We start from the raw sequence: 16,117 nt of genomic DNA on the forward strand, positions 1-16,117 counted from the left end.
AAAACCAGGTTTAGAATCAACTAACATGTATTCAGTGTTTACTTATTGTATTAGTCAGCCAAAGGGGTGCTAATGCAAGATACCAGAAATTGGTTGTTTTTTATAAAGGATATTTATTTGGTGTAGGAACTTACAGAAACCAGGCCAGGCCATAAGCATAAGTTACTTCCCTCATCAAAGTCTATTTTCACATGTTAGAGCATGTGCCAAGGTCTGTGAGGGTTCAGGTTTCCTGGGTTCCTCTCTTCCAGGGTCTTGCTTCTTCCTGGATTCAGCATTCCTCTCTTCCTGGGGCTTACTTCTGTTTCCTGTGAGCTTACTTCCCAGGGCTCTAGCTTAAGTCTTCAGCATCAAACTCCAGCATCAAAACTCCGACATAATAAACCCTCCAACTCTGTCCTTTGCCATGTCTTTTATCTGTGAGTCCCAACCCACCAAGGGGTGGGGACAACGCCTTAATGACATGACCCAATCAAAGGCCTAATCATAACTTTATCATGCCCAGGTACAGACCAGATTACAAACATAATCCAATATCTATTTTTGGAATTCATAACTATATCAAACTGTTACACTTATGTTGTGTGTTCTAGGTGATTTCATGTGTTGTATGTTATTTTGTACCTTTGTAAAAGAACTGATATCATACTCAGGGAAAACCTGATTGAAAGTTAATAAACCACAATCTTTTAAATTAAGCAACTTAAAAAAAAATAAGCATTTATTGTGTTTGTGGAATTTGGAGATGCAATCTAATTGAGGTATTCAAAACAACACTCATAAGACTTCTGTTTTAAAGTAATTATATCCTTAAAATTTTTTTTAAAACAAATCAATTTTATTGATACATATTAATAAAGCATACAATTCATCCAAGGTGTACAATCGGTGGTGTTTGGTATAATCACATACTTGTGCATCCATCACTTCAATCATTATTAGAGCATTTTCATTATTTTAATAATAAAAAACAAACAAGAAAATTCTTTAAGTGTTAAAATTAATTTAACTGACCATATTAGGAGGCATTAAATATCACAGAATGGCATTCTATCTGGTAATACTATTGACATATGAAAACGCTGCAAAAATAATAGAAAAGGCATGGTTATTTTCCAACATATCTTTTAACTGGAATGTGGATCTAAGGATGACGTTTCAGTGGTCCCTCCACAGCCCTGTCATTCCCTAGTCTCTGCGTGTTTAGCTCTTCCTTGAGGATCTCTTCGGATGTCATGTTTTCTCTCTAGCTTTTTATTATTCCCTTTGTTCTTCTCTGTGTTCACATGGTGCTCTATGTACTAGTCTTTTGGAGAATGTATATTTAATTATAGTTTTTCACTTCCCAGACTGCATTTGGATGTCCCTCATTGGGTTTGTATTATATGTAAATGCATACGGTTTTCTACAAGAAACCAGTCTGCGATCCTCCAGGACATCTGTGCCAGTCAGTCCAGTTACCAGGTTGATTGTAGTTGATGGTTTCAATGCTATCTGGGGATCACAACACAGGCTTTCTACAAAACAAGGGCATGAACTAGGGATTCCTAAGCTCTTCTGTATTCCACAATGCTGTCATATACGATTCCAATCAATCACTAGAAATGTATTGTGAAATAGTTAATTAATGTTTATAGAATACTTAGAGAATTTTTAATGAGAAATAGATGCTTGTGGTTACTGTTAATGAATACATGACTCATGAACCTTTCAAAAATTTTTTGTACCAGCACCACATTGGAAAAATGTACTTTCAAGAATAAACTGCAGTCTGATGAAATATTTTGATTGCTTAATAAAATTTAGCCTTTTAAAAACAAGCATTGTTATGTTAAGAACCTATGCATGAAATAGTTGTAATAATTCAGTGTAATTTTTCTGTAAATCTAAAATTTCTCTAAAAATAAATTTTATTTTTTCAAAAAAAGGAAAGCAGCAGTAATGTATAGTGTTTATAATTTTTCAAAGTATTTAAAATATGATAACAGACTTTTATTCTTGCAACTTCTTTGTGCATGAGGCAGGACTGGTACCCTTGTGCCTTAGGGAAACTAAAACCTAGAGAGGGGAAATGGATGTGGCTCAACCAATTAAGCTCCTGTCTACCATATAAGAGGTCCAGGGTTCGATAACCAGGGCCTCCTAGTGAGGGCAAGCTGGCCCATGTGGCAAGCTGGCCCACGCAGAATACCAGCTCACATGGGAATGCCACCCACACAGGAGTGCTGGCCGACGTGGAGAGGTGGTCCAGTGGGATGACACAACAAGAGATACAGAGGAGAGAAAATAAGAAGACGTAGCAGAACAGGGAGTTGAGGTGGTGCAAGAGAGCAATCACCTCTCTCCCACTCTGGAAGGTCCCAAGTTTGGTTCCTGGAGCTGCCTAATGAGAATACAAGCAGACACAGAAGAACACACAGCAAATGGACACAGAGAGCAGACAATGGAGGGAGGGGGAGAAAGAAATAAAATAAATCTTAAAAAAAAACCTAGAGAGATGGAAGGTTCATTTGGTCCTTAAATAAAATGTATTGGGTACCTATATATAGGTATAGCTATTGAGGGTGTAGAAGTGAATAATTTGGCCTGTTTGACCTAAAGTGTGAGGGAGATAGGTTTATAAACATATATTTTAGTTGACAACACAGTTAAGCATGGTGGGAGCACAGAAGATGCTGCAAATAACTCTGGGATGTTGTTTGGGCAGACTCCACAGAAAGTGAGATTTTTAAAGTTAGGTTGTGGAGAATGAGTGGAGGCATTTGCCAGAAGAATGGGAGTAGAGTGAGAAGGGCCACGCAGTAAAAGGGAATGAACATATGTAGAGACCCAGCGTTAGGAAAGGGCCTAGAAATTTGAAGAACAGTGGGAAATTCAGTGCAGCTAAAACAGTTGTTGTCCAATAGAAATATAATGCTAGCCACAGTATAGTTTTAATTTTTTATTAGCCACATGGAAAAAGTGAAAAGCAGGTGAAATTAATATAATATGTTTTATTTAACTCAATGTATATAAAATATCTATGTCCTTTTTCTGCTAAGTCTGTTAAATCAGATGTGTTACAACACATATCAGTTTGAAGTAGCCACATTTTAAGTACCCAATATCTAGATTTTTAGGAGTGTGTGTATGTTTGCATGAGAGAGAGAGAGAGAAAGAGAGTGAGAGAGAGACAGAGAGAGAAACACAGAGAGAGAGAGAACATGCTCTAGAGGGAGGCAGAAAAGAGATATGACTGAAATGGTTGATGGAGGCATATCCGGAAAGGTTTTATATACCAGGCTGAATCTGGAATTTATCCTTTAAATGTAGTGGTTTATGAGTGTGTACTTTAATTTCTGTGGTTAAGGACCAGTTTTTTTTTAAATTTCTAATTTGCTGCAGACTGATACTTTTGCAAAATATAATAAAAATTAATTAGAAAATTAAAAAATACATACAAAAAGAAGCACCACTTTATAATTAGATTTGACAGATGTGCAGTTATTCTGTCAATCATCTAAAATGCCATATTAAAATATCTAAGTCAATGCTGTCCAATAGAACTTTTTGTGATGACAGAAAAATGTTCTGTGTCTGGACTGCCCACTATGGTAGCTATTAGCCACCATGTGACTACTGAACATTTGAAATGTGACTAGTGTGACTGAGAAACAGAATTTTAAATTTTATTTAATTTAAATTAATTTAACTTTAAATAATCACATGAGGCTATTGGTTACTGTATTGCACGATGTTGGGCACATTTACTTTAAGTCCCTGTACTTAAGCATTGTAGGCGACTACAAAACAATTTGCCTGTTGACAATGGTCCTCAAACCATGTTTTGGTGAGTAGCACTGTTTAGGACATGGTCTCTACAGCTAGGAAGATTTTTCTGTATCTTGGGCATGTTATTTAATCTCTCAATGTACCAATTTTATCACTTGTAAAATGGAAGTAATATTAAGAAACTACCTCATAGAGTTGTGGGGATTAAATGCATTAATGAATGCAATATACTTAGAACATTGTAATGGCACATAGCAAGCAAGATATAAATGTTTCCTTTTATTATTATTATTATTATTTTCATTATTATCATGTAGATGATAGAGTATCACAGAGTTAGATGATAAGAAAACTCAGTTTTTATTGTAAATTACCTGCTTTTTTGTAGTAACTTAAATTTCTTCCTTCTAACAATGTACCACAATCCCTGGCATATATAGGCACTCAATAAATATCTTGAAAATAAGCACAAAATACTCTTGGAGCACAGAGGAAGGAACAGTTCTTCTCTATTCCTGAGAGTTATGATTCCTGCAATTGATGGTGGAGGTTGGGGAATAGTTGGGAAGGGAAGGGGAATACAGCTGGCTGCTGCCGTAAAACAATCCCTGGGTGGTGGGAAAGATGGCTGTGAGGCTTTCTCCCTAAAACATGAATGTTTCTTACTTATATAGATTTCTTAGGAAGAACCAACTGAGAAAAAGAAATGAAGTCCCTTTTCTTCACATTTGTTGGTGTTCATCTTTTACTTCTGGGCCCTGGAAACACTATACATGGGAATGATGTCTCCCAGAGGACACTTGAAGACATAAAAGAAGAAATATCCAGCTATGAAGATGTTGCTAAGTCAATCATCAAACTTGCTGTTTATGGTAAAGCCCAGAACAGATCCTACGAAAGACTGGCACTTCTGGTTGATACCATTGGGCCCAGACCAAGTGGCTCCAAGAGCCTAGAAAAAGCCATCCAAATCATGTACCAAAATCTGCAGCAAGATGGGCTGGAGAATGTGCATCTAGAGCCAGTCAAAGTACCACACTGGGAAAGGGGAGTAGAGTCTGCGGTGATGCTGGAACCCAGATTTCACAACATGGCTATTTTGGGTCTTGGCAGCAGCATTGGAACACCCCCAGAAGGTATTGTATGTCTTTTGAAATTGCTGTGTACATTATAAGACAACCACTTATTAATTATTATAATATGCATGTTTAATATTATAATTTGGATGGAAAAATTGAAAACATCCTTATTTCCCATTCCATTGGCTTAATGAGTTCTCTACTCTTGATACTCTCTTCATTCTTTCTTTCTTTTCTCTCTTCTATTTCTTTTCTGGAAGAAAATTGAATATATGGGGTAACTTTTTAAATAGAGGGCTTATAGCTTTTGGCCCATGATACTTATCATTCCTATCACTTGTTAATCTCTAACTAGTAAAACATTAGTATCATTCTGAATAGAATTGAAATATATGTAAATAAGACACAAAGTCTATGACTTCTTCTGGTGGCCTCAGTGTGCAGAATTTCTTAGAGTTAGTAATATAGGGAACAGACCTCACATACTAAATCGATTTGAGTTCATTATTTTTACAGAACCTTAAGCCTCTATTCCAAGGAAGTTTAGAGTGGAGTTCTACTTGTGTTTATCACATCCTTCCTTAGCTTCATCAGGTTATATAAGTGCCGAGATAAAGGATTTATAAGCAGTCAACGTGGAGTTACAGTTATCTTGAATGTATTCATGAATTAATTTCCTGTAGCAGAGGAAGTAGTTTCTACCCTTTCGTCTTTTTCTAATGCCAAGAGGAAGATTCATCAAAGAAGGCAATGGTTAATTTAAAAAAATGATTGAGATATAATTCACATACCATACCCATCACCCATTTAAAGTGTGCAATTCAGTATTTTTAAATTAATTTTTAATTTTTGTTATTATTTTTAGGAGGCACGGGGATTAAACCCAGGACCTCATACATGGGAAACAGGTGCTCAACCACTGAACTGCATCTGCTCCCCAATAAGAGGTACTGGGGATGGAACCTGGGACCTTGTACATGGGAAGCAGGCACTCAACCACTCGAGCTATATCCTCTGCCCAATTCAGTGGTTTCTAGTGTATTCAAAGAATTGTGCACCCACCACCACAATATAATCATAGAACATTTTCATCTCCTCCCTCCCCCAAAGTCCCATACCATTAACAGTCACTTACCATCCCTCCTCTACTACCTGCCCAACCCTTATGCAACTGCTACTCTGCTTTCTGTCTACGGATTTGCCTATTCTAGACACCTCTCTTAAATGGAATCATACAATATGTGGTCTTTTGTGACTGCCTTCTTTCACTTAGCATAATGTTTTCAAGGTTCAAGCATGTTGAGTCATGTATCAGTACTTCATTCTGTTTTATTGCTAAATAATATACTGCTATATGGAAATACCACATTTTATTTATCCATTCATCAGTTGATGGACATTTGGATTGTTGCCACCTTTTACATATTTTGAACAGTGTTGCTGTAAACATTCATTAACGTTATGTTTTAGTGTAGACATATGTTTTCATTTCTTTGGTATGCAGGCATACCTTGGGGATATTTTGGGTTCTGTTCCAGATCACTGTACTAAAGCAAATATCACAATAAAGTGAGTCACACGAATTTCTTGGTTTCTCTGTACATGTAAAAGTTATGTTTATACTATACTGTAGTCTATTAAGTGTGAAATAGCATTTTGTCTAAAAAAACAATATACATACCTTTATTTAAAAATACTTTATTGCTAAAAAATGTTAACCATAATCTGAGCTTTAAGCAGTTTGTTATCTTTTTGCTGGTGGAAGGTCTTGCTGACTGATCAGGATGTTGGTTGCTGAAGGTTGGGGTGGCTATGGCAATTTCTTAAAGTAAGACAGTAATGAAGTTTGCTACATCAATTGACTCTTCCTTTCATGAAATAAAGAGGTCCAAGGAGGAGGGAGATGGGGAAATGGCTGGTCAGTGGAGCAGTCAGAGCCCACACAACATTTACCAATTAAGTTTGCTGTCCTATAAAGGCATGGTTTTTGGTGTCCCAGAACAATCACAGTAGTAAAATCAAAGATTATTGATCACAGGTCACCATAACGTATATTATACTAATGAAAAAGCATGAAATATTATGAGAGTTTCCAAAATGTGACCCAGATATAAAGTGAGCACACACTGTTGGAAAAATTATGTGGATAGACTTGCTCAATGCAGCATTGCCACAAGCCTTCAATTTATACAAAACACAGTATCTGCGGAGTTCAATAAAGTAAAACACAATAAAATGAGTTATGCCAGTATATACAGTTATGGAGGTGCTGGGTCATACAGTAACTATACACTTAACTTTTTAGGGAACTACCAAACTGTTTTCCAAAGTGGCTGCAACCTTTTACATTCCCACTAAAAATATATTTTAATTTTCCTGAATCTTTGCCAAAGCTTGTTATTTTCCTTTTGGTTATAGCCACCCTACTGGGTGTGTATGTGAAGTGGTAGCTCATTGTGGTTTTCATTTGTATATCCCTGATGACTAATCATGTTGAGCAGCTTCCTTTCATGTTCTTAATGGCCATTTATATATAATCTTTGGAGAAATGTCCAAATATCTTGCCTATTTTTAAATTGGTTTGTTTTATTATTATTATTATTATTATTATTATTATTATTATTATTATTAAGGTATAACAGTTCTTTTTGTGTTCTGGATACATGACTCTTATCTGATATATAATTTCCAAATGTTTTCTTACATTCTGTGGATTTTCTTTTCATTTTCTTAATGCTGTCATTTGCAGCAGAAAAGTCTTTTCTTTTAATGTAGTTCAGTTTTTCTATTTTTTTTCTTTTGTTACTTGTGCTTCCAGTGTCTAGATAACCATTGCCTAACCCAAGGTCATGAAGATTTACTCCTAGGTTTTTTTATATGAATTTTCTGACATTCTTTGTTTTATCATGTGGATTCATACGATCAATTAGTGTCATTTATTTACAGCCTGAAAAACTTTAGTATTTTTTGCAAGGCATGTCTGCTAGCTCCAAATTCTCTCATCTTTCATTTATCTAGGAATGTCTTTATTTCACCTTCATTTTTGAAAGATAGTTTTGCTGAACATAAGGTTCTTAGTTAACAGTTTTTTTACTTTCATCTGTTTGCATATGTCATTCCGCTACCTCCTTTCCTCATTGTTTCTGATGAGAAGTCAACTGTTAATGTTGTTGGGGTTCCCAACAGTTATTTTGCTGCTACTGCTTCAAGATTTTCTCTTTATTTTTGGATTTCAAAATTTTGTCTCTGATATGTCTGGGTGTGGATCTCTTTGCTTTTATCCTCCTTGTAGGTCACTGAGCTTCTTGAATGTATAAAGTAAGGTTTTAAATCAAGTTTGGGAAGTTTTCAGTCATTATTTCTACATGTATATTTTCTGCTGTTTCTCTCTCACCACTTCTTCTGGTGCACTTAATGGGGACCCACATTTCTCTGAGGTTCTGCTCATTTTTCTCCATTCTTTTTTCTTCTTCAGATTGATGATCTTTTTCTCCACATTCACTGATTCTTTCTTCTGCTACCTCAAATCTACTATAGTGTCCCTCTACTGAATTTTTCATTTCAGTTATTTTACTTTTCAATTTGAAAATTTCCATTTGGTAATTTTTTATAATTCCCATCTCTTTATTAAGAGTCTCTATTTGATGAGGTATTATTATCATACTTTAATTCTTTAAGTCTTTACTTCTTTAGGTATAGTTTCCTTTAGTTCCTTGAACATATTTATAATAGCTGCTTGAACATATTTATAATAGCTGCTTCAAAGGCACTTTCTATTGCCTACATTTTTACCAGTGTATGGGTCACACTTTCCTGTTTCTTTTCATGTTTTATAATCTTTTGCTGTAAATTGAACATTTTCAGTAATGTGTTGTAGCATCTCCTGGATACTGATTATTCTCCTTCCTGCACCTCCCACTGACTGGAGGTTGATTTGAGTTTATTTGTTTGGTCTTTTGTTTGTTTAGTGACTGGCTGTAATAATTTTGTGAAGTCTGTTTCTCCTGTATGTGCAATTTCTGATTCAGATTCTTTTTCTCTTTATTTTTTAATTTAGCCTAATATACTGTATTGAAATTCATGTATACCTGGTATCTGTGAATGTAATTTTATTTGGAAATAGATTCTTTTTAAGATGTAATTAGTTAAAATGATGTCATACTGGATCAGGGTGTTCTAAATCCAATGTGACTCAAGTTCTTATAAGAAGAGGAGAGACACAGGCACACTGGGAGAATGCCATGTGATGATGGAGGCAGAGATTGGAGTGATGTGTTTATAAGCCATGACACGGATTGCCAGCAACCTTAGAAGCAAGGAAGAGGCAAGAAAGGATCCCATGAAAGAACCTTCAGCGAGAGCATGGCCTTACCACCACCTTGATTTTGGATTTATAGCCTCTAGAACTGTGAGAGAATAAATTTCTGTTCTTTTAAGTCATTAAATTTGTGGCACTTTTTTAGAGCAGCCCTAATTAAAGTAATACATCTGGTTACCTATAAGTCACACCTAGTTCAACATGAACCAATTATTGGTCAAATATTGTACTTATGCCCCCTTAGCCAGTCAGAATTTTAGTCTTTACTATTAAATGTTTGCATTGTTTGGAGGCTGTTATTACATAAACTCAGGGAGCTTATACGTTTGCCTCATGTTCAGCTAGGACCAAGCAGCTTGAAAGTTCCCTCTCTAGTTATTTGCAGAGGGTGCAGCCATGGACATGCACACAATCTTCAAGACTGCCAGGGATTTGTGTGATTATATTTTTAAGCATGTCTTTATAGTAATTGACCTATGTTAGACTAGTTTATTTCTCAGCTCATATTTGGTCAAAGGTCGTGCTTAAGCCCCTTGCACCAATGAGGTTTCTAACCTTGGATCTGTGTGCAGCTTGGGGAATGTTTTAAATAATTTTGGCCCATGCTTTGTTCTTATTCCTTGCACATGTGCATAGCCTTCCCAACCCCCCAAGAGGGTGCTATCTTTTCCCTGGTTCTCTGTTAAACTTGTGACTGTGCTGTCATTTTGCTTGTTGCTACAAGTATCATGGAGCTACCAGCATCCCTTCATTGCTCTCTACCAAGATCTCCATTGTTTTCAACAATACCCTTAGATGTGGAATTCTCTACTCTCTGTTCTAAGTAAAGTCAGTACTATCAGTTAAAACTGGTAGCTCGTTGTCATTATCACCTACCTGTCCCCATAGGCCGAACCTCTGCATCGTTGCAGAAGAGCTATGTGAAATGATAGTGGCCTCCTTCTCCCAGAGGACATCATTACTCTGTGAGCAGGTGCGGCGGGGAGGGGCAGTGCTAGACTTGGCTTGTTCCTCCCACTGTGGAAACTCCACCTATTAACTGGGACAGGGATGATTGGGAACCCAGTACTTTGGGCAGCTGCACTTGGGGTAGGGCTTACACCTTACCAGGAGGGGCTGGGCAGGAGAATGGGGCCTCAGTTCTCCCAGCCATGCCTGCCCATATGAGTGCTTTTATAACACGGAATGGGAGCATATGAGAAATGCTAGTGGGCTACCCCTTCTAGGGAGAAACTGTGGCCTTAAACTAAGAGCTGTGAGTGAGGGAGCCCCTATCTTCTTGGACACACTCATCTGGAGTACAGTGCCCAGAATAGAATTTTTGAAACACAGAGCAGTGGGCAGGAGAAAGACGGTGGCCATAGCTCAAATGCCATAGATTCTCATTCTTTACTGAGATTTAGTAAATTTTCTTGAAGCATTTTTATCTCCATTTGGCTTTAGGATAATTTTGAGAAACTTTAAATGATTTTTTAAAAATACTTTCCCCCAGTTAAATGTTTGTTTTGCTGGGGAGAGAGTATGCTGAGTACCATACTTGATTGCTCTGAAGCCACTTGAATTGGTGGCAGAGTCCCCTAAGGTCATCGGGAGTCCTGAGCCTGGGTTCTGAAGTTTCACTGAGAGTTTTATTAATTGTCTTTTATTAAATACTAATCTGTGTGTTATGTTTCAATTTTTTACACACATTACCTTTTTTTGCCCTCCCAAATATCTTAAGAGGCTTATCCTTTTTTTTTTTTTTTTTTTTAACAGATAAGAACATTAGACTCCAAGAGGTTAAATAGTTTGTCCGGGGTTATACAACTAATATGAGGTCAAGTTCTGGTATGAACAAACTATCAAATTACAGTTTATGTTTTTAGTTATTAGACTATACTATCTCACATATACATATTTTCTGTTAGTTTTATTATAAAATTATTTCCAGACATCTGGCTTACGTAGATCTCTTTCAAAAGCTGCTGATGCCTGTACTGTCATGGAAGAATATATTGGTTTCTGTCTCTTTTTGGACAGGTTTTCTCATTCCTGCTTCTTTCTTATCTTTTTTTTTCTTATTCTGTAGCTGGACCTGTTCTTCCCTGGCTATCTGCCTGGTATCACAAACTAAGCCAAGTTACTGATTGCTCATGGGGCCTTCAAAACCCAGGGGAAGTGAATTTTACTCACTGGAATCTATTTTGGTGTTCCAAGACTCACTTTCACTCCACTCCTCATTCCATAGGGCTCAGAGTAGATAAACAGTTGTCTGGTGACTGGACTATTTTAAGCTCTGAGGAGACTGGAGAGTTGGGCTGGACCAGGTGTGGGAAAATTCCCATAAGGGAAAGTGTGAAGTTAGCATTAAAAAAAAATCTCTAGTTACAAGTAGAGTAGTGCAGAGTCCATCTCCTAGCCTTTTTCGAGGAAACCCAGGTTTCGAGCTTGGTTTAACCACTTACTAGTTGTGCAACCTTAGTCTAGTAATTTAATTTATCTGGGCCTTAGTTTTGTTACCTGCAAAAAGTCCAGAATATGAATTTGTAGGGTCTCTTTCAAATTGGAAAGTATGTAATTTTTATCAGTATTCACAAGGGATCAGTGACGCTAGAGTTCATGAGAGCAAAGTTCTCCCAGGCATACGCCATTCAGCAGACTTCCTTTATAGCCAGAGGTGATGTTTTAGCTTTCCATTTCTAGACTTGAGTATTATAGTATGTGTTAGCTTATTTGCGTGGCAAGTTGAGCTCTCTGTGGAGAATTGTACAAAAATTGTACAAATATATAGGTAATCTAAATAAGATGAGATGCTGACCAAAACTTAGTCTTAGACATAAGATGAGAGAAGAACCATCTCCAGTTGGTCCTGGAAAAACATAACAAACATCAGATTTGAATGGACTAAGTAAAAGAATAAGAATTGAGAGTTAAATCCAGGAAAGCCTGACTTATGACATATGGGCAAGAAAGAGGAACTTATGGCTCTTCTCTGAAAGCAACACAGTATAACATTGAGTACTGATTAATCTTCAACAGAGACTACTAACATCTCTATAAAGTCTTTCCCAAAATTTTATGTGTTAAAAAATTGTATGTTTTCTGTTAGTTTGAGAACTCCTAAAGGACTGAACTGAATCTTTTCCATCTCTCTCTCTTCAGCACAGCACCTAGCACTAAACTCTTAGTACACCGTGGTTACTTATTCAGTGTTTGAGCAACAGTGAATTTTTTTAGGTTGCTCTTTCCTTTGGGTATTTTCATTTGCAATAAAACAAAAGTGCTTCCATCTGCATACTGAATGATGATGCAGTTGATTCATCATCATTTGCTCATACTTTTTTCTGATTATAAAATTAATGCTTGCACTTTAGAGAAAGCATATACATAAATTAAAAATAATAAAAATTCACCTGTGATCTTTCATTCAGTTATTGCTAATATATTTATTTTTCCTCTAATCTTTCCATCTGTATATATATTTATTATACAAATCTGAGATCACATTGCATATAGTTTTATGTCCTTTCTTCACATATATCATGAGCCTTTTCTCCATACATTTACCCCATATCCTTTGAGTTAGTTTTCGATGGTTGTAAAATTCAGATATACAATAATTAATATAACCAAGGTCTTGTCATTGGAATCTAGATCATTTCCTTCTTCCTTTTAAGTAGCATGGCTATAAAAATATTTTAATATAGAAATAAGAATAGACTTTTAGAGGTTTTATATTTTTGATCAATAAGATTAAAAAGGCGAATGATTGGAATATTCTAGGAAGTCTTAAGAAGGTGGAGAAAATAGTTTGCTACCTTTAGATGTACTACTTCTATAGATGTAAAATATGCCAGTAAAATTCTGAGAAACCATTTATTTCTGTCATTAGCATTTAAAACTATTTAAATGTATTAATATACAATAATAAAATTATACTAATACATATTTTAATAATTTAAAATATTAATATAAGTATTGATGTTTATAGGCTCCTGATAAATTTTGTTAAATTGTTTCCCAGAAATATTGTACACATTTACCATCTTATAAATAGTATATCTTAATATTATCATTCCTGCACCTTTACCTGTATTGGGTAATTTTCCCTAATCTTTGCAAATCAGATGGGCAAAAAGAGATATTTTGCTATTATTTGAATTTTCATTCCTTTGCTTATTGACAAAGCTAACATTTCCATGTTTATTGGTCATTTGCATTTTCTTCTTTTGATCTGTGTGTATCCCTTGCCATTTTTCTATTGGTGCTATACTAATTTTCTAATTGATGTATAAAACTCATTGCATAGTAAAATTTTAATTCTTTGGATATAATATTTAATTCAAATTGAGTTTTTTAAAGTTGTTAAGATGGTTTGCATTGATCTATCACACCCTCTTTCATTCCTTCTTAAAAAGTTTTTATTTCTCATATTTGCAGGATATCTGGTTGGCACTGGAAAGTAGTTAAGAGACTGCAAACTGGCAAAGTTGACTTATCTACCCTCTCTCTGCCTTGTCAAAGTGCTCTAAGAAGCTGAGCTCTTTGGTTTAATTTACACAGACTTTGGAACAACATAATCATTGTTTTCAGAGTGATGAATGAAGTGCCCTTGAAACTACATTTACAAATTTAAAGTCACAGTCTAGCTGGACTTGGATTTTGAGCTGCGTGTTAGCCGATTGGTGCTTCTGTTGGTTCCTGTTAAAGTGTGTGTACCTCATGGTTTTTCTTTATAAGAATAATTTAGGAGTGGAAAGGATAGGCAGAGATAGCACTAACCTGGGCATAATGTGTAGAGTTGACTGGCTAATTAAAGCTTAGTTGCAGAGAATTGAAACTACTCTAACTGCTTTAAGCAGACATGAGAATATTACAGTTTTAAATGGCTTACAGAATCATGGGGAAGAATCATTGCAGGCATCAGCTGAAGATGCAGACTTTGAGGAAAGAATTTGAGAACCATGCTGTAGAACAAGGTTACTTTCCTAGATTAAACACTGGACTTTATCTGAAAGCTGCTGTAAAAAACTGGGCATTTCCACAATGGTACTTATATCGAAAACAGTAGAAGCAGTAGAAAACAGCCTCCACTTAACTTCTGCTTTTCAGAGGTGGCTCAAGTGCATAGAACTGGTGATGCATAAGTTGCTTCTAGAACTTAAGCTGCAAGGGAGTCCCAGAAATGTTGTATTGAAGTTTACAGACTTTGCATAACAGACAGGCACATTTGAAGGAGATTGGAATGGATATTGAATGCCAATAGTCCATATCCAATGCAATATTCATTTTATTATATCCGAACAATACAATTTGAACGTTTTGGTATAAATAAGAGAAGATATCAACCATCAGTTATATAGTAAGACTTCCTCTGTTCTAATGAATCCATTAGTGAATTTAATAGGAATAAAAGGAAAATAGAGGAGAATAATATGAAATAGAAGGAGCATATCTGCCTGGGCATCCTGACCAATTGGAGAAAAATTGTTCTATGCTCTCCGTTGAGTTTGCCAAATAAGCTAAATTGGGTTCTCCTTTATCTTTTCTTCCATTCTTCCCCAATCTATTTTTTCATGCTCCTTTTTCATAGGCCTCATCTTAAATTTTCATGTTCTCAAAGGTTTCTGTTTTTTGTCTATAAATATTTTTCTTAAGCATTATGATCCACTTTTGGATTTTAGCGCCACCTATATATTTATTTATTTTTAATAATTTGTTTATCTTAATATAAACAAAATATTGCCATTTCAACATATAATTAATATGTTAATGAAAATTATTAATGATATATTTTATATTATTTTTCATATTAAGGTTTCAAAATTCAATGTATATATATATTTTCACTTTGGATAAAATGTATGTTTATTTTATTTATTTATTTATTTATTTATTTATTTATTTATTGGTTCTACAATCTTTATTTTTTTTATTTTTTTAAATATAAGAGGAAAATGGACTTGACCCAGTGGTTAGGGCGTCCATCTACCACATGGGAGGTCCGCGGTTCAAACCCCGGGCCTCCTTGACCCGTGTGGAGCTGGCCCATGCGCAGTGCTGATGTGCACAAGGAGTGCCATGCCACGCAGGGGTGTCCCCCGCATAGGGGAGCCCGAGGCGCAAGGAGTGCGCTCGGTAAGGAGAGCTGCCCAGTGCGAAAGAAAGTGCAGCCTGCCTAAGAATGGTGCCGCACACACAGAGAGCTGACAGGACACGATGACGATGACGCAACGAAGAGAGACACAGATTCCTGTGCTGCTGACAACAGAAGCGGACAAAGAAACAGGACGCAGCAAATGAACTCAGAGAACAGACAACCGGGGTGGGGGGGAGAGGGGAGAGAAATAAAAAATATGTATATAAGAGGTTTCCATATACCCCTCCCCCACCCCACCCCACCCCGCCCACATCAACAACCTCTTTCATCATTCTGGCATATTCATTACATTTGGTGAATATGTTTAGGAGCATTGCTGCACCACACGGATAATAGTTTACATTGTAGTTTACACTCTCCCCCAGTACATTCAGTGGGTTATCGCAAGATATATAATGTCCAGCAACTGTCCCTGCAATATCATTTAGGACAACTCCAAGTCTTGAAAACACCCCCACATCACATCTCTTCTTCCCTCTTCCTGCCCTCAGCAACCACGGTGGCCACTTTCTCCAGTGTTGTGTCAGTTGGCCCTTTGGAATTTGTGCTCCTGAGTGTGATGGAGTTGGACGCAGATGTGACCTTTCTACACATGCCTCTTCTGTCACTTTTACTGAAACCGTGGTTGGTGCTGGGGTTGGTGTATACTCAGGAGACTTGAATCTCTGGACTGTCCATGTGCCAGCTGGGCCCTGAGCCTCAGCAAAGTTGCAACTCCTACTCTCTGGTTTATTGGACTTACCCGACAGTGAGATGAAGATGATCAGCCTCCACACCAGGGAAACGGAAGTGCCTACAACAGCAAGCAGG

At 36.5% G+C, this 16,117-nt stretch overlaps 1 protein-coding gene across 1 annotated transcript in view; it reads left to right on the plus strand.

Moving 5' to 3' along the window:
- The window catches only part of CPQ (carboxypeptidase Q), a 521,738-nt gene that overhangs the window by 122,244 nt on the left and 383,377 nt on the right, over positions 1-16,117 (plus strand). The window contains exon 2 of the mRNA XM_004474687.4: positions 4,446-4,907. Coding sequence (XP_004474744.1) covers positions 4,478-4,907 — 430 coding nt within the window. The 5' untranslated portion in view covers positions 4,446-4,477. The remainder of the gene's footprint in view (positions 1-4,445; positions 4,908-16,117) is intronic.

Source organism: Dasypus novemcinctus, chromosome 14, assembly GCF_030445035.2.
Source record: "Dasypus novemcinctus isolate mDasNov1 chromosome 14, mDasNov1.1.hap2, whole genome shotgun sequence".
Taxonomy (NCBI): Eukaryota; Metazoa; Chordata; class Mammalia; order Cingulata; family Dasypodidae; genus Dasypus; species Dasypus novemcinctus.